This window comes from Lutjanus erythropterus, chromosome 4 (assembly GCF_056507025.1).
Source record: "Lutjanus erythropterus isolate fLutEry1 chromosome 4, fLutEry1.hap2, whole genome shotgun sequence".
Lineage (NCBI taxonomy): Eukaryota > Metazoa > Chordata > Actinopteri > Lutjaniformes > Lutjanidae > Lutjanus > Lutjanus erythropterus.
The window spans coordinates 17,690,520-17,714,990 of NC_139320.1; the positions used below are offsets into that span (position 1 = coordinate 17,690,520).

At 39.0% G+C, this 24,471-nt stretch overlaps 2 protein-coding genes across 3 annotated transcripts in view; both read left to right on the forward strand.

Annotated features, from left to right (window-relative positions):
* Positions 1–1,170: 1,170 nt before the first annotated feature.
* Positions 1,171–5,641, forward strand: hspa13 (heat shock protein family A (Hsp70) member 13). The gene is made up of 5 exons (XM_084717165.1): positions 1,171–1,355; positions 1,475–1,815; positions 3,057–3,270; positions 3,516–3,683; positions 4,723–5,641. Exons 1-5 carry the CDS (start codon positions 1,331–1,333, stop codon positions 5,301–5,303), a joined length of 1,329 nt encoding a protein of 442 aa, XP_084573291.1. The 5' UTR covers positions 1,171–1,330; the 3' UTR covers positions 5,304–5,641.
* A 3,888-nt stretch (positions 5,642–9,529) lies between these two features.
* LOC146328264 (mitochondrial intermediate peptidase-like) overlaps positions 9,530–24,471 on the forward strand; it is a 32,865-nt gene continuing 17,923 nt past the window's right edge. The window contains exons 1-16 of one of the 2 annotated variants that reach the window (XM_084717166.1): positions 9,530–10,125; positions 10,280–10,453; positions 11,124–11,212; positions 11,786–11,872; positions 12,359–12,422; positions 12,584–12,766; positions 13,507–13,663; positions 13,933–13,981; positions 14,995–15,055; positions 15,243–15,295; positions 17,767–17,920; positions 18,186–18,263; positions 20,162–20,369; positions 21,095–21,204; positions 22,073–22,147; positions 23,385–23,501. In XM_084717166.1, the coding sequence (XP_084573292.1) occupies positions 9,979–10,125; positions 10,280–10,453; positions 11,124–11,212; positions 11,786–11,872; positions 12,359–12,422; positions 12,584–12,766; positions 13,507–13,663; positions 13,933–13,981; positions 14,995–15,055; positions 15,243–15,295; positions 17,767–17,920; positions 18,186–18,263; positions 20,162–20,369; positions 21,095–21,204; positions 22,073–22,147; positions 23,385–23,501 (1,806 nt within the window). In that variant the 5' untranslated portion in view covers positions 9,530–9,978. The remainder of the gene's footprint in view (positions 10,126–10,279; positions 10,454–11,123; positions 11,213–11,785; positions 11,873–12,358; positions 12,423–12,583; positions 12,767–13,506; positions 13,664–13,932; positions 13,982–14,994; positions 15,056–15,242; positions 15,296–17,766; positions 17,921–18,185; positions 18,264–20,161; positions 20,370–21,094; positions 21,205–22,072; positions 22,148–23,384; positions 23,502–24,471) is intronic. The other variant, XM_084717167.1, reaches the window with a different exon arrangement.

The following is a 24,471-nucleotide window of genomic DNA, read 5'->3' on the forward strand; positions in this document are numbered from 1 at the left end:
GTCAGGGCTGAATGCGGCCCTGGCTATGTGACACTACTTGTCATATTTTGTTTCTGTTTTAGCTTTTTTATTTATATCTTTTACTCTGAGCCCTATTGTCTTTTTAATTGGATTTCAGGAGTCCTCCTTCATCACCAGCATCATCATCATCGTTGTTATAATTCTTGTTGAAGATGTTCCTTTCCATTCTTCCATTTGACAAGCTTTCATCTTATCTACACCAGGGGTGTCAAACTCATTTTGGTTCAGGGGCCACATACAGCCCAATTTGATCTCAAGTGGGCCGGACCAGTAAAATTAAAGCATAATCTATCGATTATTCTGCCGATTAATCGACTAATCAGATAAGAAATATTGCGTGTTCTGCATGGTCTATTACATTACTTTTGCTTTATTTAAGAACAATGGTAAATTGGTAAATTGCTAAAGTAAAAAAACTCAGTAAAGTAACTTACTTTTACTGTAGATTTACTTTTACTGTATTTAATTCATTTTTGACTTTTTTTCAAGTACAAAGGTAAAAGTAAAGGTAGTAATGTCTGCAGAAACCACAAACAGAAGATGGAAGTAACTCTTTTAACTGAAACAGTCACCAGAATGTTGTTAACATGTTAAAATCACAACATTTTTCTTCTGGAGCTCCCAGACCCCCAGAGGACAGGGGACAGAGGACAGGGGACAGGGGACTGGTTTACCAACATGCCACCTTTTTCTCCTCTTATGAGTTTGCAGGTCTGTATTTAGTCATCAAAAAATAACGACTAGAATACCATTAAAGTACAACAACAGCAATAAAAATGTTGATTTTTCAAAAATGGAAACAATAACATACAAGATTTTTAAATTGTAATTAGGTATTTTTAGATCGTGGTATTAGTGCTTTTACTTAAATAAAGAATGTGTGTATTTTTCCATCACAGCAGGTCAGTGATCAGTGTTTCAGTGACTCTCTGTGGTTCAGTGAGTACGCTCTTGTAAGTCTGTGGAAAACTGTCCGACTTGACTGCAGACTCTCGTCACCACCTCCTGCTGCAGTTCATCTCGAACGTACCTACTGTCATTTTACGTTGCGTTTCTCAGGCGTTGACGGGAAGTGTAGTACAAAGTTACCATTTGTTACGTAGTCCGTGGCGTCAATTTTGTACGCCACAAACTACATTACCCAGCATCCACAGCGAGCAATGGAACGTTGACGTGTAGTTTGTTGGTAAATTTCCTATTTCGTATCATCCACTGGTCAAAGCCAGACTTAGTTTAACCGCAACCTGAACCATTTTACTCATATTTTGTGGAATATAAGCGTCGTTTGACTGCGCAACAGTTTGCGACGATGTCGGGAGAAATTTCAATGATTGGTAAGTTGAATGACATTTTTCCTCCGGTAAATAACGGGTGGTGACAGGCTGCTAACACATGAGCTAACCGGCTTGTCCACCTGTAACACTCACAACAACATGATGTTACCCCGCCACAGGTTCGGTGATTCTAGCCTTGTTCCTGGCTGGATATCTGGGGCAGCAGTACCTTCCGCCCCCCAAACCCAAAGTGATCGGCCTGGACCTGGGCACCACCTTCTGCTCTGTGGGGGTCTTCCACCCGGGTAGCGGCGAGGTGGAGGTGATAGCGGATGAAGAGGGAAGGAAGAGCATCCCTAGCGCCGTCTCCTTCACCACCACCGCGGTGCTGGCTGGACATGAAGCCACGGAGTTGGCCGACAGCAATCCCCAAAACACCATCTACGATGCCAAGAGGTTCATCGGAAAGGTGTTTGAATCGGAGGTGCTGGAGCAGGAGAGTGCTCGGTACCCGTTTAAGGTGGGTCATGATGGGGCTGTGGAGCACACTGGCTATGTTCACACTACAGGCAAAGGAGGCCTCAATCTGATCTGATCTTTTTTTATGCTGGTTTGTGGGTCAGGTCTGCTTTTTTTCAAGACGGTAAATAGTTCTAGTCACATGATTTTTTTTTTTTTTTTTTTTTGCATTTATGAGCCGTTAGTGTGAACAGTCATATTATCTGTCATAAAGTCTCCAGTATCCCTTAACATCCTGAAATTTTGGATAAAATCTGTGTCCGTGAAGCCATTCACATCAGTGCCACCACTTCCGGCTCTGACTTCACATCCACATGCACCTCTGTACAGAAGTAGCAGCCCTTGCTCCACAAAATGCCATAAATTAAAATTTGGCTCTTTCTTCCTCATCCCCGTTATCATCTGCTTGTGATTTTGATGGGGACCACTGCACATAAACTTATAAATGAAACTATGCTGATTTCAGTGGCCTCCATGTTTACTTCTGTACTACAGTCTCTGTAATTGTTTTATTGCACATGCAGGTGTATTCAGGACTATGACCAGTTCACTCTGGTAGTTGAACAGATAAAAAAAACCAAAAAACTGTGTAAACAGCCAAACAAAAAAATAGCAGAGCAATAAACCAGAATGGGGCAGTAAGACTTAGCATGAACACACATGCATTAATAGATAAGTGATTCCTGTGGCCGTTTACCCATCAGCTGCGATGATGATGATGTTATGAGGGTTTTTCTTTTCACAAGAGTACATTTGTAGCATTACATAGATTATTCTCGGAAAAAGTGATCTCACAAACCAAATAATGACTCTGACTGTGTAACAGGCAGCACTGTTGAAACATTAGTATTAAAATAATGTTTGGATATATATGCTGAAACAATTTGGCAGTCAATATTGAGTTTAAGCATGCATTATATGTAATGGCTTAATAAGACAGTGCCACATAGCCCTCATTAAGACTCATCAGCCCTTATTAGAGGCAGTCGAATATAGTCTGCACAAGATAAAAGCATCAAAATTGTTGTGAAGATATTTGTCAGTTTTGTGAATGCAAACCAGTGTTCATCCTCACATTGGTTTAGTTCAAGACTTGGACCTATAGGCCTGCCCTTGAGCAACATTGAAAGTTTAAACAAAACCATGTTTACATATCACCTGTCATTTGCTCTCACTTTTGAAATCTCTATATCTTCACTTCGTTCACTTTCCTCACGTTGTTTCTCACGACCCCTCTTCCAGGTGATTAACAATAATGGAAGTGCAGAGTTCGTAGTCTCCACCAATCGTACCTTCTCCGTGAGCCCTGAGTTCATCGGCTCCAGGCTGCTGCTCAAGATGAGGAAGATGGCCGAGCAACAGCTGGGTGTGCCCATCCAGAAAGCCGTCATCTCAGTGCCTGCAGAATTTGATGAAAGACAGAGGAATTACACCATCAGGGCAGCCAACCTCGCTGGTCAGTTCTCTTATTATTTGACTTTGGATGTTCTGTTTATGTACTGCTATGTGTATTTTTTGGCTTTCCATCTTTTGATAATAAAGTGAAATTTCAGTAAACACTCACATGTCTGGACACAACCTGTTACTGGGGTACTTGGATGTATTTAAACTATGATGTTGAAATATGAAATATTCAAGCTGCATGCACTGCATTAGTGATATATCCGACATATAGTGTACATTCTTTCCTTCATTTCATAGGTCTGGAGATCCTGCGCGTGATCAATGAGCCCACGGCTGCAGCCATGGCGTACGGTCTGCACAAGGTGGATGTGTTCAACGTGCTAGTGGTCGACCTCGGGGGAGGAACCCTGGATGTCTCTCTGCTCAACAAACAGGGAGGCATGTTCCTCACCAGAGCCATGGCAGGTAATGTTTTTCACTGCTTCAGTAACAAGAGGCAGGAGGTGATATGAGCCCATTGTTATCTGAAAAAAGAGATTTACCTTTGTTTGAGAGTTCATGTCCCAGTTAAAGGCTTATAATATTGTTTAATCATATGTTCTCCACTTTCAACAGTTGATATTGTGGGGTCAGAACTTGCACCTGGTTTCATGCAGACCGTCTGTTTCACAGAATGATCGGATGTCTAATATCTGTTCACAGAATAATCTGGTGTAATTTCATCTTTAATCTGAAACTTTGCAAAGCAGCATATGTCTAAATTACAACTCCATTTCCAAAAAAGTTGGACATTGTGAAAACATAAATAACAACAGGCTACAATTACTTGCAAAAACTTTTTCACCTGTATTCAGGTGAATACAGTACAGAGACAAGATATTTAATGTTCAAACTTATTAGCTTGATTGTTTTTTGTAAATATGTGCTTGCTTTGAATTTGATACCTGCAACATGTCCCAAAAATGTTAGGACAGGGGCATGTTTACTACTGTGATATGTCACCTTTTCTTTTAACAACACTTCTTGCTTGATGTTCAGTTGCTCAACAGTCTGGTGTCTGTTGTCATATTTTGTGTGAGTTTTTCACAAAGTGGTGAACCTCACCCCATCCATAATTGTGAATGACTGAGCCTTTGAAGGATGTCTCTTTAATACCCAGACATGATACTGTCACCTGAAACCAATTAACCTGTTTACCTGTAGAACATTCCAAACTGTGTTTTTTGTTGTCCCTGTCCCAGTGTTTTTTAAAATGTGTTGCAGACATCGGATTCATAATGAGTGCATATTTAAATAGAAAAACAACTTTAATAGTTTGGACATTAAATATCTTGTCTTTGTACCGTATTCAATTCAATACCAGTTGAAAAGTATATATAATAATTGCATGCTGTTTTTAGTTAACTTTTACACAACGTTCCAACTTTTTTGGAATAGGATTTCGAGAAGTGTTGTTGCTTGATGGAACAGTGGCCTAATCTTAAGTGGACTATATTTTTGGCAGGAAATAACAAACTAGGAGGTCAAGACTTCAGCCAGAGGTTGCTCCAGTACACCACAGAGCGAGTCCGACAGGAGTTCGGCGTTCCACCCACTCTCAAAGAGGACATCCACCGTCTCCGACAGGCTGTGGAAGCTGCCAAGCTCAACCTCACCCTCCAACCCAGTGTCATTATCAAGGTGCCCCTGCACCTTCACACCCATGACAACGCCGAGTTACCCAAAGGCTCCGCTCCTGCTCCAGTTCTCTTCCAGGCTGAAATCACTCGTAAGCTGTTTGAGGAGCTCAACGAGGACCTTTTCCAGAAGATCCTAGCTCCTGTTGAGACCGTGTTAGCGGAGGGGCAGCTGGAGAAAGAGGACGTGGACGAAATTGTCCTGGTCGGAGGGTCCACCAGGATACCACGGATCAGGAGGCTGATCAGCGAGTACTTTGGGAAGGAGCCCAACACATCAGTGGACCCTGACCTGGCTGTGGTTACAGGTGTGGCCATTCAGGCCGGAATAATGGGCGGCTCCTGGCCTTTACAAGTGAGCGCCATAGAAATCCCCAACAGACACCTGCGCAAGACGAACTTCAGCTAATCTTTACCCATCTTTATTATTTATTATGGTAAAAGTGATGCCATAGACTTGCCACTGATTGCTTACTGTTTCATGCTTGTTATATGTGCATAATTTAAAATCTGTTGCAGTGTAACAAATGACCAATGAGAGGCACCTGAAAGAAGACAAGCAAGATACTCAGGTTTTTCAACTGATTGGATGTTTACTTGCTTCTAAAACATTTGCCATACAGTAGCAGAAAAGTGTGATTATATACTGAGACATACAACATTCCACTTTGAGGTGAAGTAACGCTGCATTTCAGGCAAAATCAGAGGTCAGAATTTCCTGACCTCAGTAAGTTCGAGGTGCATGAAGCCAAAAGTTAAAAAAAACAAAAATCAAAACATGGCTGACAGTGACAAATTGATAAGTTTCTTTGGCAAGTGTCCATACAATTGAACCCCTAGCAGTGCTACCTGCTGTATGTACAGAAGACAGCAAGGAGGAAAATGGTAACAGGTGCCATTCTAAATTTTATTTTATGGCACTCAATAACATTGTTCACATATTTTGGTATGCAGAACAGGTTTTACTATATGATAGTATTTATTTTTAAGGCTTCCGTGGGTGTTGCCATTGTTGCATAACATCAGGAACTCCATCTTTGAATGGTGGTCAATTGTGGTTTTTCCAGTAGGGATTCGAAAATGTTTAATTTCTGAGTCATCTGGAATGCAGCCTAACTGATAACAATTGCAGAAACCCTGTCAGGTTTCTGTTTATATAGTGACAGTTGCATTTATTTTGCATGTATCTTCAGCAGAATAACACAGTGAAATGCTGATGAAATGTGAACACAAAGCCTCTCAAAAGGCAACATCCTCTTTCTTGTGTCTACTGATCCATTCAGCTTTTTTGATGCTTATTCATGATAGACACTTAAATGGGGTTCAATTAATTGAACAGCTACTGTTTAAAAGGACTGAAAGACTAATCAGTGCATCTTCAGCTATTTATTTATTTATTCCCATTAACTGTATGGCTGTGAGTGAGTGTATATGTATGTATGTGTATGTATGTGCGGGTCTTTTTGACGGTTTTTAATGTGTTTTTACATCTTTCCATCAAAGGTTGACACACAGTGTGCCTGTTCAGGAAGCTGCTATATTGTTTGAATTGAAGTGTGGTAACTGAAGTGAACTGCTGCACCCTGGTGGTTCAGTGAGACAACATGCATGGTGTCCCAAAGATGATTTTATGTCCACTGGAAGTCATGTGGACAGAGGGAGACCTCAATGACTACATTTACATGCACGATAATCTTCCGCTATTTTTCAGAATATGACAACACTCTGAATTTGATAGAGGTCATGTAACCAGCATATTCTGTGTGGATATTCTGAATTAATCCTTTATGTGATTATAGCATTTTCCAGTTATTACATTGGCATATATGTGCAAACATCAAAACACTGACCTTTTCAAAAGTTGGCTGAATGAATGAAAGAGGAAGGCTGTGTTCACATGGTCCAATAGGACCACCACCAGTGGAAAACTTTTCATGCAGAGATGCAAAATGGCCCAAGCTGCTTTCAGGCATTCCACATTTCCATAATCAGGGAATGCCCCGGAGCTGCAAAAATTAGTCTATTAATCAATTAGTTGTCGACTGTTACAGTAATTGACCACTATTCTGATGAATGACTTATTGCTTTGAGTCTTTTTTTTTTTTTTTTTTTTTTTTTTTTTTAAAGAAAAAAAAAGTCTAAATTCTCCAATTTGTGCTTCTCACATGTGAATATTTTTTGGTTTCTTGACAGTAAAAGGAATATCTTTGGGTTCTGGACAAAACAAGACATTTTAGGACCTAACTTTGGGCTTTGGGGAACAGAGATCAACATTTTCACCATTTTCTGGCATTTAATTAACCACTAATCGGTTAGTGAAATAATAAGAATAAGAGCAAAAAAAATGAAATATTTTCTGCATGTAAATGTAGTCAGTATAATAATATAATTATGTACAATTCATTTCAAACAAATCCACTGCAATAAAGACTCCTCACTTCATAAATAAATAAAGGTGTTGTGGTGAGGTGGAGAGTAGATGAAGGTGCATGATGGGGAAAGCCTTAATGTTCACTCAGTACTGTAAATCTTAAATTGTTAGCATCACCGCCCTTTGAATAAAATACAGATTCTGTTATTTTTACAAGTGACAGAGGAGTCATGCTCAGTGCTGCACTTTGAGGACTTCCACTTGTTGGCCAACTTTATATTTTTGTGCAATAGTGCATCTTATTGAAATGGCAGTGGCTTATGCTGGATTTACACATGTCAGATGTTTGTGCTGCATATCAGAGACTGAAGAATAACTGTAGGTAAAAAAGGTCAACTCTGGTAGTCTCACAGGAGGACCAAAGCTTTGCTTACTGGTGCCTTGAGTATTTGACATTGTATTTGTGGTCGCTGGGGTGCCTAAAATGTGATGAGAGACGGGAGATTTATTTAGTGATTGCTCTTACTATGGTTACTGTACATCCAGTATGAAAGCTGATTTCTGTTTTCATTCCATAAGTATGTCTTTGGAAAACATAAAACTCAGAGCTCTGTATCTGAAATGCAGAGGCTCCAATATCAACACTTTCAACCAAGAAGTAAATGAATCTACATTCCTTTCAAAAGTATAACAACTTAGGTTTGCCAAATGTCTATTTACTTTGTCTATTTTTTTTCCCCTCAAATGTATTTCTTTGGAGCTGAGATATTGATGTAACACAGCCTTTAGTAAGGATGCAGAAAATTTGAGGCTCTGCTGTTTGCCTTTGACACTGTACGAAACATCAGTCGTTATTGAAATAGGTAGAAAAAAAAACTATGAGAATATGATCTATTTTTATATGACGATCTACTCACATCACCTACAAAATGATGAAGTTCAACTGTTAAGACTTGCTTTTTAGCCAATTAAAGCTTTTTTTCAACTTGATGAGCCCTACTGTGTTGTCTTGTCTCTGCTCACTCTGCAGGGGGGTCGGTAGTGGAACTGGAGCACCTGAGGGCCCCAGCGTGTTCACATGTTATTAAAGCCTGGCTGCAGTGTAGTTCTCCCTTCATCTTAAGATGACAGAAAAACCCTGTTAGCACATTCATTTTGGGGGTGTTACCACTTCATCCGTTTCTGAAGTGAGAACATATACTTAATTTAATGTGGCCATTTTGTGTCCACTAGATGGCCACAATCATTAGATTAGTATTTGAGCATAAATGGCAACTTGTTGAATTTTATGTACATTCTGGAGAAAAGGAAAGAATGTAGTGTTCTGCAAAGCAAGAACCTTTAATGACCTTTAATTTTCGTAAAGCTAAGAAGTATTTTTAAATGTAATGGTAGTTGTAATATATACAAGGTTGGGAAGGTTACTTTAAAAATGTATTCTGATACGGTTACTAAGTAAGGGATAATGTTCAGTGAGCAGGTCAATATTGTGAAATAACTCCTGACAGGATGATACAGGTCTTGAACATGGTTATTTACCAAAAACTTTTTTTTTTTGAGCACCATTACCGAGTGCCATTTAGTTATATTGGAGAGAGGGCAGACATCTCTACAGCCGATATCTCCATAACTCTGCAACTCACACACACAAAATAAATAAATAAATTACAAAAAAAAAAATAAATAAATAAATAAATAATCCAGATGAATGAATAACCGTTTAAATCAATAATGGTAATTATGCGCTTTTATATGGACTTTGTCAACAATGTTATTCACTCTCAAACTTAAAAAAAAAACTCTAGCCCACCTGATTTGACTGTTACCAGCAAACAATCAGGATGACATCCGTATCAAATTATTTTGGGGTGACATGGATAATATCAGTGGACAAAAATACTGAAAAGTAAAATAAAGTAAAATAACTACAAATAAATATTATCAGTAAACCAGTCTGGGGAAAATACAGATTTGTTTATATTAGTATGTCAGGTTTAATGTCATCTTCGCTTTAGTTATCACAATACCTAAATATGTAGCCTGAGATTTCAAAGCAATGCCAATAAATATGTATGTTCACACTGTGACATAGACAATAGTTAACATGTTTTATATACTTAAACAAAGACGTGATTCTACCGAAAATAATAAAATGCGTTTTATTGCATTTCAATGTTAAATTGAATGCCTTTATTGTGAAGGGCTTCAAAATGAAAAGTACCTTCCGTCGCTACATCAGGCAGTGGTTGTCGGTAATTTATCGCACTTTCGACAGACTTGATGCGTACAGTATTTAATTACTGTTCTATAGCAGCATTATAAAAAATCAGCTCTGCTTCGAGTGACATACACAGTGACCATAATATTTTATTTGGTATGAAAATTACTTTTTAAATAGGTATTTATGTAGGTTCTTATTTTTCACGAAAATACCTCCTTCTACACGCTTAGATTGGCTTTGATAGCCAGTGAGCTAACATGTGAGAGCTGGATTGAAAGGTACGCTATTTCGCACATGACTAAATCAACGACAATTAGCGTTTACTTTCTCCAAAGAGAAAGGTTTACAGTATATTAATGTTACTTGCATGAGTTATTCTTTTGCCAGCAGCCTCACGTGGAAGCTAAACTTTAGCATGTCCTCTGTCAGCCACTGTCAATACTATCAGCTTCAGTAGACAGCAACAGGACACAACAGCAGATTCAGGACACAATGTCTGCGTGTAAAAGGCTGCTTTACTTTGTGAAGCACAGAAGTTTATGGACGCATGTTGGGAGAAACGTGACAACATGGTCTCCCGTTGGAGCTGCTTTCAATGCCAAAGCTCACAGGAGACTGAACCTGTTCGAGAAAAACGGGGTTAGTATTTGTCCTCCGTGTGTCTCTCAAGTTACAACACTACTGCATTAATGAAATAATGTGGATATAAATTGCACCAGTTTGTGGGGGGAAAAAACAAAACAGTTATGACATTCTCAGTCTCTGTGTTCGTGTGTGTGACCTCTGGTTACAGGGTTTGTTTGGGGTACCAGAGCTGAACTGTCCTGCAGGTTTCCAGGTGGCCACAAAGGCAGCTCTGAAGAACACGGAGCGCCTGTTGGACAAAGCTTGTTCTTGTCCTCCAGGAGTGGAGACAGTCGAGTCTTTTGACCAGCTCTCAGATGGTTTGTGTAAAGTGGCTGATCTGGTGAGTACAACCCCCAAAATATACTAAAACTTGAGTATTAACTAAGTTCCTATGCAGGATTATTACATGGCTTTGGTAAATACTCGATTCTGATTGGTCAGTTACGACATTCTAAGGTCTGTTATTTCTGTATGAGTGACAGACCGGTGCTATGAAGAACAGGCTGTTGAGCATTTAACAAAGCCCTGTGATAAATCATCAGTCACGTATGTTCAAAAATGAATGAAATGTCCCGGCATATAGGTATTTTAGTGTTGTGTGTGTTCACCAAAGATGTTCTATTGCAAAGACATGAACTCAGATTCAGAGTGGAGGGGATGTAGTTTACAATAGACAGTTTTTTTCTCTGTAAACAACAGTATTATGCAGAGCATCTAATGATTTCTGTTGATTACTAACAAGTTTTTTACAGCCCTTCTAATAACCGTAGCAAAGGTCACGATATTATACCAAACTGAGATGCTTAACACAAAAATGCTCTCTGATATTTAGTTTGTTTTCAGTGTTTGTTAAATAAGGTATTTTTGCAGGAAAAACAGAACCAAATGGATCTTATTTAACACTTATTGATTCTGAACCTGTGCTGCTACCATCAGCATGCATCACTTTGTGCATTTCATGTGATCTCTCCAGAGTTGTAAGGAAACTGTGTTTTGTCTTCTTCTAACAGGCTGACTTTGTAAAAGTAGCACATCCAGATCCAGAGTTTCGTGAGGCTGCAGAGAAGACCTGTATAGAGATTGGCACAGTTGTGGAGAAGTAAGAGGAAATATATATTGATCTGACATTTATAAACACGTAATTTGTGATCAAAAAGAAAACATGCTGCATGACTGCAGTGTGGAGGTCTTCTGAAGTGTCCAAAATGGATAGCAAAGTTAATATTTGCAATGATTGTTCATCCTTCATCACTACAACTTTAATTGGCCATCTTAAGAGACGTCATCACAATCAAAATGACAGATTTGTGAACAACAAAGAAAAACAGGCACCACTACAAAACATGTCAGTAGTATCTTTTTTGTTTTGCCCAATGAATATGTTTATGTCTGCATCATCCAGTGAGCCATCACAATAATAGTAAGCACAATAATATGTTAATTCCACTTCCGGAGAGACATGATGTTCTCTGAAATTAGGTGGAAAAAAATATGCATATATATTTGCATCAATAATCGGCCAAAATCAGTTAGAAAATATTGGCATGTCAGATATCAGCAAAAATGTAATATTATGCCATCGCAGTGGTGGTCATGTTTCTGCATGCTCCAGTTAACACAGACCTTGAGTTGCACTTGATAGATGTTCAGGTTTGCTGTTTATATGTTTCAGGCTGAACACTAATGTTGAGCTATGCCAAAGCCTTAAAAAACTGCTGGACAACCCAGACATTGTGGCTCAGCTGGACCCGGATACGAGGTAATTTTACTGTCATCTTATGTAATATATGACTTAGGGCTGCACAGTTATGGCCAAAATGACAATTTTGAATTTTGAAGTATTTTCAAACAGCAGATGATAATCCATTTTGAGGCACTAGCTCGTCACCTTCTGCTCCAGACATTAGATTTTTTTTGTGTGTCCTCTCTATCTTCTACTCTGGACTGTGGCTATAACATCCAAGGAGTTTTGCACAGGCTGCTGCTGCAGGGCGTCTGGCTGTTAGTTTTCGAAGCACTTGATTTGATATGCTGCAGAGTTAATTATGTTAATTTGATTATGGGAAGCTAGCATCATAATAAAGATTAATTCTCAGTTAGTAGTGCAGCCCTTTTTTAACTCTGTGGTAGGCATCTGAAGCTGTGGATATGTTGGTCCATGATCTCTGTCCATAATAACATCAGTAACTAATGGTAATATCTTCTCTTATGTTGGTGAGTTACTGATGTATTTGTTCCTTTCCAGACGAGTGGCAGAGTTGTTCATGTTCGACTTTGAAATTAGTGGAATTCATCTGGATGACAAGCTGGTGAGATGTTGTGGTAGCATGACAGTGACCTGTGAAACATGAATTTGAACACACAAGTTATCAATAAAACATTAAGACAACATCAACAAAAGACATTTTAATATGCCTCTGCCCTCTCAAGTGTAAGGTATTTTCTGAACATGATGCTGTTTTCTCTGCAGAGGAAAGAGGCAGTTGCACTTCATGTGAAGCTGTTGGATCTAAACAATGAGTTTCTGGTCGGCTCTCACCTGCCCAACAGAATTGCGAGGTCTGCGATTCCTGAGCACCTGCACTTGCACTTTGCAAGTGAAGGAAGCTTCATCCAAGTTGGGGGATTACATGCAGATTCCCCTGATGACTTGGTACGTTGTTTATTTGCTCTGAGTCACTGGAACATTTCTGCCTTTTGCTCAGCAGGTGGCGCCTTTGCCATGTAACAGTTAACAGGCCTGGCTGTAAGGGCTGGTTTGACATGGCAGTAGCCTGTTCTGTCCTGATTAATAAATAGATTCTCTTTGAAATGTGTTTTTGTTTTTGGCTCCAGCCTCCTGTCAGCATTTTCTAAAAAGTAGTAAACAGTAGCTATAAAATCTGTCTTAATGCACTCTCTATCAAAATTACCAACTTTTATTTGTATGACTTTAATATTTCTGTTACCTTCACCTGATATGGTGATGATGATGATATGATATGGTTGATACAGAGTTGAATCAAATCATGAGGTGCCAAGAGATTCCCACCCCTAGCCTACACTCATGTCAGTGGTGCCACAGATCAACATGCCAGCTAAATTTTTGCTCATTTAAGTGACACCATTGAACATTTTATTAAACAATTTTGCTGTTTGTTATTGATGATGTGTCTATTGCTGATACATATCCTTATTTTTTACTGGCCAGGCCTAAGTCTAAGTCACATATAAAAGGACACTTTACAATAATGTGTCAAAACATAACAATCTGACCATGCATGTAAGGGTAAAGTTATAATTACTGTCTACATCTGATCGTCCAAAGATCTCTCTGAGTAGTAGATTGTATTTTTACTCTGCAGCTTTGTTGAAATGCTGCTTTTTAAATGTCATATTCTGTCTGTCCTGTAGGTGCGAGAAATAGCCTACAGGATTTACCTCTATCCAAACGCAGATTTGATGGAGTGTCTGGAAGAGCTGCTGAAATGCAGATACAAACTGGCTAAACTGGTGGGCTATGATTCCTACGGACACAGAGCCCTAAAGGGAACGATGGCCAAAACACCAGGTTAATATGTGTCTTTCCTACAGAATCCACATGGTTATCATTAGTCAGTGCCGTGACTGTATGATTGTTTGATGGAGAGAGTGTGAAAAGATTAATTTAATTAATATTTCAGAATTTTCTTCACAAGAACTTGTAACCAGATAATTCTCATTTTATTGGTTTTATACAAGCTTCAGAAATGATTTTTCTAAGCTGCTTTATCTGCACCCTTGGCAACAAGTCTCAGATAATTTTACATGCTGCAACTTAATATTTATTGTCCTTTACAGAGACTGTGATGAGCTTTCTTCAGTTGTTAACAGACAAGCTGGCAGACAGGTACAGCCTACTCTTAAAAGCTTTTGTCAAAGATACAGAAAAATGTAAAGTTCCAACATTCTGTTTGACGGTCCTGGTGGTTGTTATCAGCCGGTATTTGTTTGATATCATCTCTTAAGATTGTTCCGTCATTAAAGATTGAATCAATGCTTCCCTTTATAGTTAAACTTAAGTTGATGGGCCATTTAAGACGGCATGATGCACCAGGAGTCCTAATTTTCTGAAATTTGTGACTCAGGTTTCTTCCCTCTGATAGGCGATAGTGATTTGATTAGTTCTTGTCATGTGATTCACACTCAGAAGGACACAGGCTTTCTGTGTTGTTCTTACCTTCTTCCTGTTTTCATGCATCTATAAGTTGTGTGATTGCTTCCTCAAATAGTCCAAAAATATGCAAGTCAGGTGGACCCGATACTCTAAAATATGGGTACAACCCTAATTCCAAAAAAAGTTGGGACACTGTTTAAAATGCAGTCATTTGACTCTGAACTGTCCGGTGCCCCTGTAGGAATATCTTTTATACAATTATGTGTTTCACAAAGTAGTGAACCTCACCCCATCCTTGCTTGTGAACCACTGAGCCTTTCAAGGATGTCCCATTATTACCCTCAATCATGATCATATCACATGTTGAGATTTAACCTGTTTACAAACAGGTGTTGATTGATGATTCCACAACTTTGCTAGTCACTTTCAGAATAAGAGAACAAAAATCAATAAAGTTGATGAGGTAAATATATTTTCTGTACAGTTTTCAATTGTGTGTGTCAAAAAATGATCACAATCTGTTTTATTTACGTCTTACACAGAGTCCCAGCTTTTTGGAATCTGGGTTGTATGAATGTTAGCCTGTTAGACTGGCAGCAAGTCCAGGGTGTTTCCCTGCTTTCAGCCAAATGCATGCTGGGATAGGCTCTGACCCTGACTGGTGATAGGTGGGTAAAGACTGGAATGAATGCCTCCAATCAACTTGTTCATAACATTGTTTTCGTGTTTTTCTTCTTTTCTCACAGAACAGCCAAAGACTTTAAAATGATGAGCGACATGAAGAAAAAACTCAACCCTCGTAATTCTGTGAGTGATTATTTTTTTACATGCAAGGATTTGTTTCTCGACTACACAACATTACAGTGTATCGTGATATGCACAAATATTAGACATTTCCCTCAAACAGTATTCATTTTTTTAAAAAAAATTCTCTTTTAGTTTAAAGTGTTTGCTATCACATGTAAATAAAATACTCCCGGTGTGTTTTTTACAGGAGCTCATGCCCTGGGATCATCCGTTCCTCAGTGGTGTCTTGCGTGCTGAAAGGTGAGTAGTTGGTATCTTATGAAACATATTTTTTCAGCCGACTGTCATTTGATAAAGTCATGTTGATCAGTATCTTTGTGGCGGTTTTAGATGATCGTAATGTCATATTCCACCAAGGTGTAAGTTGTTGTGTCCCAGCTCATCCTCAGGTGTCAGGTGTTACAAAAGGTGTTAATGGAGAAGCATGGGAGTTGTCTAAGTGCTCCCTCTAACTCCTTTCTTATTCAGGACAATACGGTCTGGTATAATCGACGTCTCTTGCTACAGCCTGTTGTATTCTTTTTTTAGTGTTTGTAGCAGTAGTGTTTTGTGTTTAGCCCTGAATTCCAGTTTTGTTTACACCCAGCATTTCTTGCGGTGCCCCATTCAGCACTGCCATTGAGTTCTATTGCAATCTGCAGCTCCCTGAACATTCAACACAAGGTTACATTACTGTCATAAAATTATTTCTCATAAACGTAGTGATTGTACATTTTTTCTCTTCTAATTCTCTGATAATGGTTTGCTGCGCTCTTGTGATGGTGTTCTTGCTCCATATGATTTTTTTTTTCCCAATTTGAAGAATCTTGTTCAATGTAGATTACAGTTATAGTATAATTAGTAAATGAAAATTGTTGCATGATATAGTACAAAAAAATCATTACAATGACAGATAATTTGATATGATTAGGGTCAATGCATAATTTTTGCATCACAATTTTCATTTTCACTGAAAAAGCAAACATGATGATGTGCGATTTTTTTGGTAGAGATGAAATTATCATTGGCGTATCGATAAACCACAATAAAATTCCTAATTATCAGTATGACTGTTTGTGATAACCACGTTTGATTGCTGTTTGATACTGAAACTGGTTTCTTGTTTCAAACTGAACCAGTGATCATCTTTGACCTTCAGCAAGTCCATATGCAAAATTCAAGCCACCGTATCCTTAGTTTAACTCTTATTATTGAGTGTCTCCAAGTTTTCACAGATATCTGTTCTTAATGAACAGCACTTTTCCTTCCCAGCACTAAGACATGACGGGCCAAATGTTCCAGAGAAGTTTCAAGTAAATCTTTATGGCAGACGTTATAGAACCCTCGTGTCCTTTGGATTCACACGACCGCCAAATTATGTGTGTACATTGCCATGTGTTGGTGACTGTTCCCAGAGCCTCTGAGGAGGAGTGGATCTGTTAGCTTGTCCTCATCTTTCTCATGATGCCACAAATTTCTAGTCTTCCCCTGATTGCGGCTTTGGGCTCTGCTAGTTGGCAGAGATCCTTAAAGAAATTTAGGATGCAGTCTGATTGCATTAAAAAGTGGTTTCCCCAGAGCTGCTTCTGTTTTCTGCTGCACAAGTTTACACACACACACATACATGCACACACACACAGATCTCAAAGCTATCATCTCTCTCACAAACACACTAGTCACTCCGTCATGCTTTTTCTCTCAATCACTCACTCAATCTTTTTCTGTTTATCTCTGCTTTTCCATCAGTAACTGTTTGAACTGGAGATTGTTCAAATCATATTGAAATGGGGTACTGTGTGTGTTTGTGTGCGTGTGTATGTGTGTGTGTTAAACAGAGCAGTCTGTTATTCATCACTGATAAAACACTAGATGTGGTGTTCAAGCTAAACAAGGGCTTGGTTTGGTGGTCTTTATCTAAAGTGCCTTATAGCAGAATGAATGCATCCATTTTAAGCCTGGGTGGCCTCAGGACGGGAACAGCCCTGCCCTTGCCCTGAGCCTTGGCAGTGCTGTGGTTTTGACCTGCCATGTGTAATGGTGGTTGGGGGGGGGGGTTAGCCAGACTGCTCAGTAGCGTGCAAAACAACACAACATACAGGTCTGCTAAAAGAAGGGATGTTTTGTTCTTAAACCTGTAGAAAATTAACTACAACTTGGGGGGGGGGGGGTCATCTGGAAAATTTGAGTCTGTGTGGGACACATGATTAATTACATAGTTAAATTAAAGACACAACAGGACAAATGAAGCACTCACCATTGATGCATGCTTTGTCAATGCATGCCAATGCTTTTCAAATCATTTGCAGTGTAACCATTTGCATATTCTTTTATTTATCTTTGACTTAACCACTATATTAAAAAAGGATGGATTGGATATTTATTTTTATTTGTTTTATTCAGATATTATTATTCATATATTATTTTTGATGTCCACAAGGGGCTCTAAACTCAACAAAATGTGAAGGTTCCTTGTAGTAGCTTTAAATGAATGAATATATATGTATTGTAAATTATCTATTCATTGAGTTTTAAACCATTTTACCCTCTCCTCAATCCCCTTCCAGGGGGTAAAACTTGTCTCTTATAAGCCTTTTAATAATAATTTTAATTAGGGTGGACATGATACAACTTGCCCCCAAGGGACAAAGCACATTCCTCATCATTATCTGCAGTTATTCAAAATGGCTGCCTCCTTCATTTCTTTGCTCTGCTTTATGTTTTGCTCATGGCAGGTACAACATAGAGCCTAGTCTGTACAGTCCATATTTGTCACTTGGCGCCTGCATGGAGGGTTTGAATCACCTCTTCTCTCAGCTGTACGGTGTGTCCCTGATGTCTGAACAGCCCAGCGCTGGAGAGGTCTGGAGCGAGGATGTCCGCAAACTGGTAAATCTCACAAATGGTTGCAAAACGTCCGAGATTGTGTTTGTTTTTTTGTGCTGATGTAAGTTTTGCTGCTGATTAAAGTCTGTTTTATGTGCTATGTTAAACTAAAGAGTTTTTCATCATGTGGTAGCAAAAGTATGTATCTTTTAAGTTTGTATGTGTCTTTTTAATGTGTGTGTGTGTGTGTGTGTGTGTGTGTGTGTGTGTGTGTGTGTGTGTGTGTGTGTGTGTGTGTGCGTGTGTGTGTGTGTGTGCGCGCGCACAGGCTGTGGTACATGAGACAGAGGGATTACTGGGATATATCTACTGTGACTTTTTCCACCGGACCGATAAACCTCATCAGGTCTGTATACACAAACTCATCTACAACGTTTTTACAGGTTCATGTCGGTTTCTTCTCTGCGAACAGGTCTCTCTATTTTTAAGTTATGTCGTTTTGTTGATCATCTCTTTTCTCAATTCAGTTTTCAAATCAAATATTTTTTATCGGCATAACAGAATAAAAACCTATTAGATAATTAAAAAATATCAGCGAAAATAATAATACATAATATTGGTACTGAAATAATTAAAATAAATTGTGAAAAGAAATCTAAACATGCATGCTTATTCATTTTTTCATTTATTTAATGACAAAACTATGTCAAAAACAAAACTCATCAGTGGACAAACAAAACAATAAATACAAACAGACACAGCAGCAGAATCACATGAAAACAAACCAAAATACAAAATCAGACCATTACATCCTGATAAACACAAACACACAACATATGTCATCACAACTGTTAAATCAACAGGCCTGACAACCTAAAAAGATTATAACTTAACAAAATTAGAATGAATATATTTACATTATTATATGGAACAGCAGAAAAAAATATTGAATATTGCCCCTGTTCTTTCAGTTTCTTTTAGTCTTCAGCTTCACTAAACCTTCTCCATCTTTAATCCCACCAGGCGTAGGCCAGGAGGGGATCATGTAATCGCTTTCACAGTGCGTGAGTGAGTGTTTCTTCCAGCGTGACACAAATGTTCACCTGGACTCAAAAATGAACTAATTAAATTTTGGTGGTTGAAGACAAAGGTCATGGTGACCTCACTAAACTAAAATTATATGCTAATTCTAACAAAATTATATAAATCACAAAAATATATAATAGGATAAAATGGTGAGGTGATGACATTTGATATTCCAAAGATCAAAGGTCAGATTTACTGTGATATCATAATGTTCAGCTCTCTGTTGTTTCTCTTTACTGTAAAAATGGCATGTTTCTCACTGGAAATTATTCCCTGGAATCACTCATAGTGAGAACTTCCATTTTACAAAAAACTACACTTATCTTTTATAACATTCCTTCACAGTTACAGGTCAATATAGTGGTAAGCTCCATGGTAAATTCCTTAAAAGTCTCCAAACATTATATGAATCTGGACAGACATGGATGTAAACTGTAACTTGACTGGCTGGTGGTGACACGCCACTGACATACAGCTGTCACAGAGTTGACTTGTCACTCTTCTTAACCGGCCACTAGGGGCCACAAGTGATCAACAGCTGCTTCAGTCTGAAGTCTTGCTTCAGCTATAGGGACAATGTATGTGGGGCTCATGTTAATGCTGGTCAGACAGTCTTGCAGTTATGGTGGCATTGCAGTAGGTGCTTCACCATCTGTTGACTCGCAGGAATCTGCACTCTACTGACAACACTCTGCTATTTCTGTATGTTTTTTTAAGGTCATCGTTTCTTTTTGCATTGTGCACTTACAAAATGAAGTGATGCTTAATAAACTTTCTAAAATGATTAATATTCAAGGAATCCACACCAGCAGCTTTAAAAAATCCCTAACAAAATAATAAAATTAATAATGTACATAACTGTCTCTGAAACATTACCTGTTACCACAGAGAAAACATTTGGTTGGTTTGTACTTGTTATTTAAGGTTCAATCTGTTGATTTAAAACAAACAAACAAAAAAAAAACTTTTGAATTTTGTTTCCCCTCACCACCTGTTAGTTGGTAACACCTGCAGTGTGATTCATTGGTGTAATGTGTAATTAGCCATGCAGTGTGACATTTCAGTCAAATAATGATTATTAGACACCAGAGAAAAAGGTACCAGTCACTAATTAAATCACTGAAAAAATGTGCATCTTCATCTACATTATAATTTTCAATCTCACCTTCCCTGCCCACCTCTGGTCGTACCTCTTCTTCCTCCTCCTCCTCCTCACAGGACTGTCACTTCACCATCCGTGGCGGCCGCTGGTGCCAGGAAACGGGTCAGTACCAGCTTCCGGTTGTGGTGCTGATGCTGAGTCTGCCCCACCCCACCAAGAGCGCCCCCACCCTGCTCACCCCGGGCATGATGGAGAACCTCTTCCACGAAATGGGACACGCCATGCACTCCATGCTGGGACGCACGCGCTACCAGCATGTGACAGGTGAGATGAGAGCAGATTTATATAGAAATGACAAACAAACCAAAAACAAGAGATAATGGAACCAGGATTGTACACATGGATCATTCAGTAGCACCAGCAGAGTATGAGAGACATTTTATGTGCTCTGTACTTTAGAATAATGGCTATGCAGTTCCCAAATGTCACAAGGTAAAATTATGTTGTTGGATACAGAGCTGTAGGTTATTCATTTCAGTGTGGCGAATTGCAAATGAAGGGTAAATCCGATTAAGTGTAAGCCCCAAGGAGAACTTCAGATGATCTTTACCTACCAGAGATGTCATTCGACTCTGTCTCACTTGTCAGATAAATTTGATGGATACCTTCTCCAGTAATTTTAGATCCCCAAAAGTATTTATTTTACACTAATAAGAGTATCCAGTAACTCAACTTGAGGCTGTTTCTCTCTTGGACACTGTGTTTACACCTGTTTAGACGTGCTAACACTCACAACAGTTGCATTAACAGTAACTTAATACCATATTTTTAACTTGTCCTATCAGATGTTGTACTTGATATTATTATTTAAACAGAATGTATATGATTTGCAGTCTGAAGGACATTCATGCATTGTGTGAGGTCAATGGCCAATTGGGATATAAAGACCAGATTTTCTTATGGCACTGCAAATGATTTAAATTTTTATCATTGAATGGACTGTTCTCATGATTGGAAGTCATATTTAAGCTCTGACATCTCTCCTCTAGGAACCAGATGTTCGACTGACTTTGCTGAAGTCCCCTCCATCCTCATGGAGTACTTTGCCACTGACTATAGAGTCATCAGCCAGTTTGCACGCCATTACGAAACTGGACAGGTACATCCAAACCCTCAGACTAAAGGGCCGTCCGCACCAAGAATGATAACTGCAACAATAACTGTAAATATATCTTTTTAAAAATGATTCTAACTCGAGTGGATGACGGAGTCTGTACCGTTAAAGATGGTGGCGAACAGTATAGTTGGGATCGCTTTCAGATTGATATGATGAATCAGAGACACTGACAGCCAATCAATAGCTACCTGGATTTACAAGCTATAGCCCACAACTTATTGAACATTTATATATTGTAATATTAGGCTGCAAATTACAGATAAAAACCATAATTTTACCTAAACCATACTGTCAAACAGTCTTTGGGATCAAACGTATAGGCTCTCCTTCCTTGATGTCCTTGATAATTGACACATACGAAGGTATGAATAAAATGTGTCCTGCCAAAGATGACAACTCTTGGGAATACATACTTGGATTCTCCAACCCCCCCATAGATCATTTCATGATCCCATATCCCGCTGGTCTTCCTTTGGTCTCTCAGTACAACCTACGGCAGGTCACAGCTGGGATGCACTGGTGATGCTTGGCATCACTGTTTACACATTATCGTTCATTAGTGCAGATGCTCACGTCATTATCATTATAGTTATTGCTCTAGTTATTATTCTTGGTGTGGATGGCCCTTAAAGAACAACATGAAGACTTCGCACAACAAACATTCAGTGGTTATCAGGAGATATTTTCCAATATATCGTCATTACAATGATATTGGCACTGTGATGTTGTAAGTTAAAATTGTGACACATCATCTGTTATCATGCCAACCTTCTCAGTTCATTTATTATTTATAGCGGGAATAATTCAAAAGTTAAAAGAAATGTTTTTTCTGTCTGTGTCATTGTCTCAGCCGCTGCCTGAGAGTATGGTGGCTCGCCTGTGTGAGTCAAAGAAGGTGTGCGGAGCTGCAGACACCCAACTGCAGGTACCAACCTCACACATCACCCCATATGTTTTTTTAGTTCTATAAAGTACTGTACGTTCTTCAAGTAAAAAAGCCTCCACTGCTTTAAAGATGAGGGTTTGGAAATGTGGCTAGGGGTACAACAGATCACAAAACTTGTGTCTCGGATCATATTACAGACGGATTTGATTTTTTTTTTGAAGATGTGCGGGGGGTGGGGGGGGGGGGGGGTGGGGTTAGCTTTAAATCAGTATAAATCTGTGCTACTGTGGCTCTGATGTAGCTGCCTCTCCCTGTTTGAAGTCACCATAGACTGTACACAAAGGTCTGTTCATAAATAAATAAAATCTTTATGCAGTCTACGGAAGTCAGTGCCCAGTGTCCTGCTCACAGCACTATCTGATTGGTTACATATCATAATTAAAAACCTATCAGCACTGAAGACTACTGTGCAACAGACAGGAATAGAGAGTGGATCTGTTTCAGTGAACAAGCCGAGCTGTGAGTGAAAGGGAAGGCAGTAGATATGGCCCAAGTTGCAATTAAAATCACAATCTTACAATCCCTGTTTGTATGATGACGAGTATGCCCATTTTCCCAGTTACACCAGTGGAAATGCCCAAAGTTGCCAGCCTGTGGGATTTCACTCTATTGAGGCAAAAGTTTTTTTTTATCAGTGGCTCTTAACCCAGTTATTCAGCTTCAGAGTAAAACACAGCACACTTTTGTCCCGTTTGTCCCTGTACCTCTGCATTGAGATTTAGGAAATTATTAATTTAAAAACTAATACTAGTAGTTAAAGTGTATTTCATACGATGATGGTTAAATTTAATCAGCAGTTCACATACATGCCAAACCACACTGGATGGAAGCATATGGAACTATGTGTATATATTGGTTAAAGAGGTCACAAGCGTTTTTGAATTTTGACTGGTTCTCATAATACTGAGTTTGTCACATATTGCAGGTTAAATTGATAAATGAAAGTACCTTTGTGGATTGCTGCTGGATTTGTGCTTTTGTCTTTTAGCATTTTAAATTAACAAGGATGTCACAGTCCTAAAGTAAAACTAAAATCAGTGTAGACGCCCGTTAAAAACATCTTACAGAGTAATCTAAGTGCTCTAAGATTATTATTGGTGGTAAGTATAGAAATTTCTATTATTGTCTATTTCTATGGATATATCTAGATTGTATTTATTTTCTTTTAACATGAAGTTTGTACGTGCATGTGTTTTTTTTATGTTTTCCTGGACAGATTTTCTATGCTGTCTTGGACCAGATCTACCACAGCAAACCTCAGAACCGCTCCACCACAGACATCATTAAGGAAATGCAGCAGAAATTCTACGGCCTGCCTTATACGCCCAATACGGTACACCCTCGGCTGTCTTTGTGCTGTTTAACACACTGACTTTGATTCATTTTCGTTGGAGGTGCTTTTGTCTTGAATGCTGTTCCCTTACATCAATTACAGTCTTTGAGATTGATGATAATTTGGGGAAAGTTCTGTTGTCACTGCTCACTTGATCACAAACTTGACTGAGGAGTCCTTCTCCTCTCATTCCTTCCTCTTCTTCTTCTCTGGTTTTATATCTTTTAGCCAGGCACAGCAGTGTTTAAGGGATTAAAGCCTTTTTTTGAAGCCCTGCTAAAATAACAAAGCAGAGGTATACTTGAATGAGCTCTCCCTCGGGGAAATATTTGAAACTCTTCCTCCTGGTTCTTTAATGAAAAAAGCTCTCTATTTCCCTGAATTTTGCAGCTGTGGGCGAGGGGATGAGGCCAAGAGGGAGAAGGGAATCAAAAACACAGTCATAATTTAGCCGGCAATGGCCTTCATAGAGCATTTACTCTGGGCTATAATTATGTGGGGTGCCATCAGGAATAGAGATTACAGAACTGCTGTATATTCTCCGAAAATGTCAGTGTCCCGGCCAGCGTTTCTCCTCGCTCAAGTCCTCCCACTCTTCTGCCCCGCTTTGTAGCTCCCTCTCCAGAGAGTGTGGTTTATGTTATATAGTTTCTCACTGTCGCAGTCGTTCCCCCTCAACGTTTCAAAGTACACTAAAAGCTCTAACAGACACTTTCGCCTCCGTGTGCACAGCTAACCACAGATCGTTTTCCTCATTTGAACTCTGTAAAATCTGAGGATGATTGCAGCACTTAAGTTTCTTGAATTGGATCATCACTGGATCAGAGCAAGTGAAAACAGATTTGTTTAGATCCGTCAACGACAGACTTAAACTTGTTTTCTTTTTTTATATTCACCCTCTGTTTGAGTCTCCCTTTTCAGCCGTCCTCATGGAAACACAGCTCAGGAAAAGTTTCCACAGTAAAGTGAA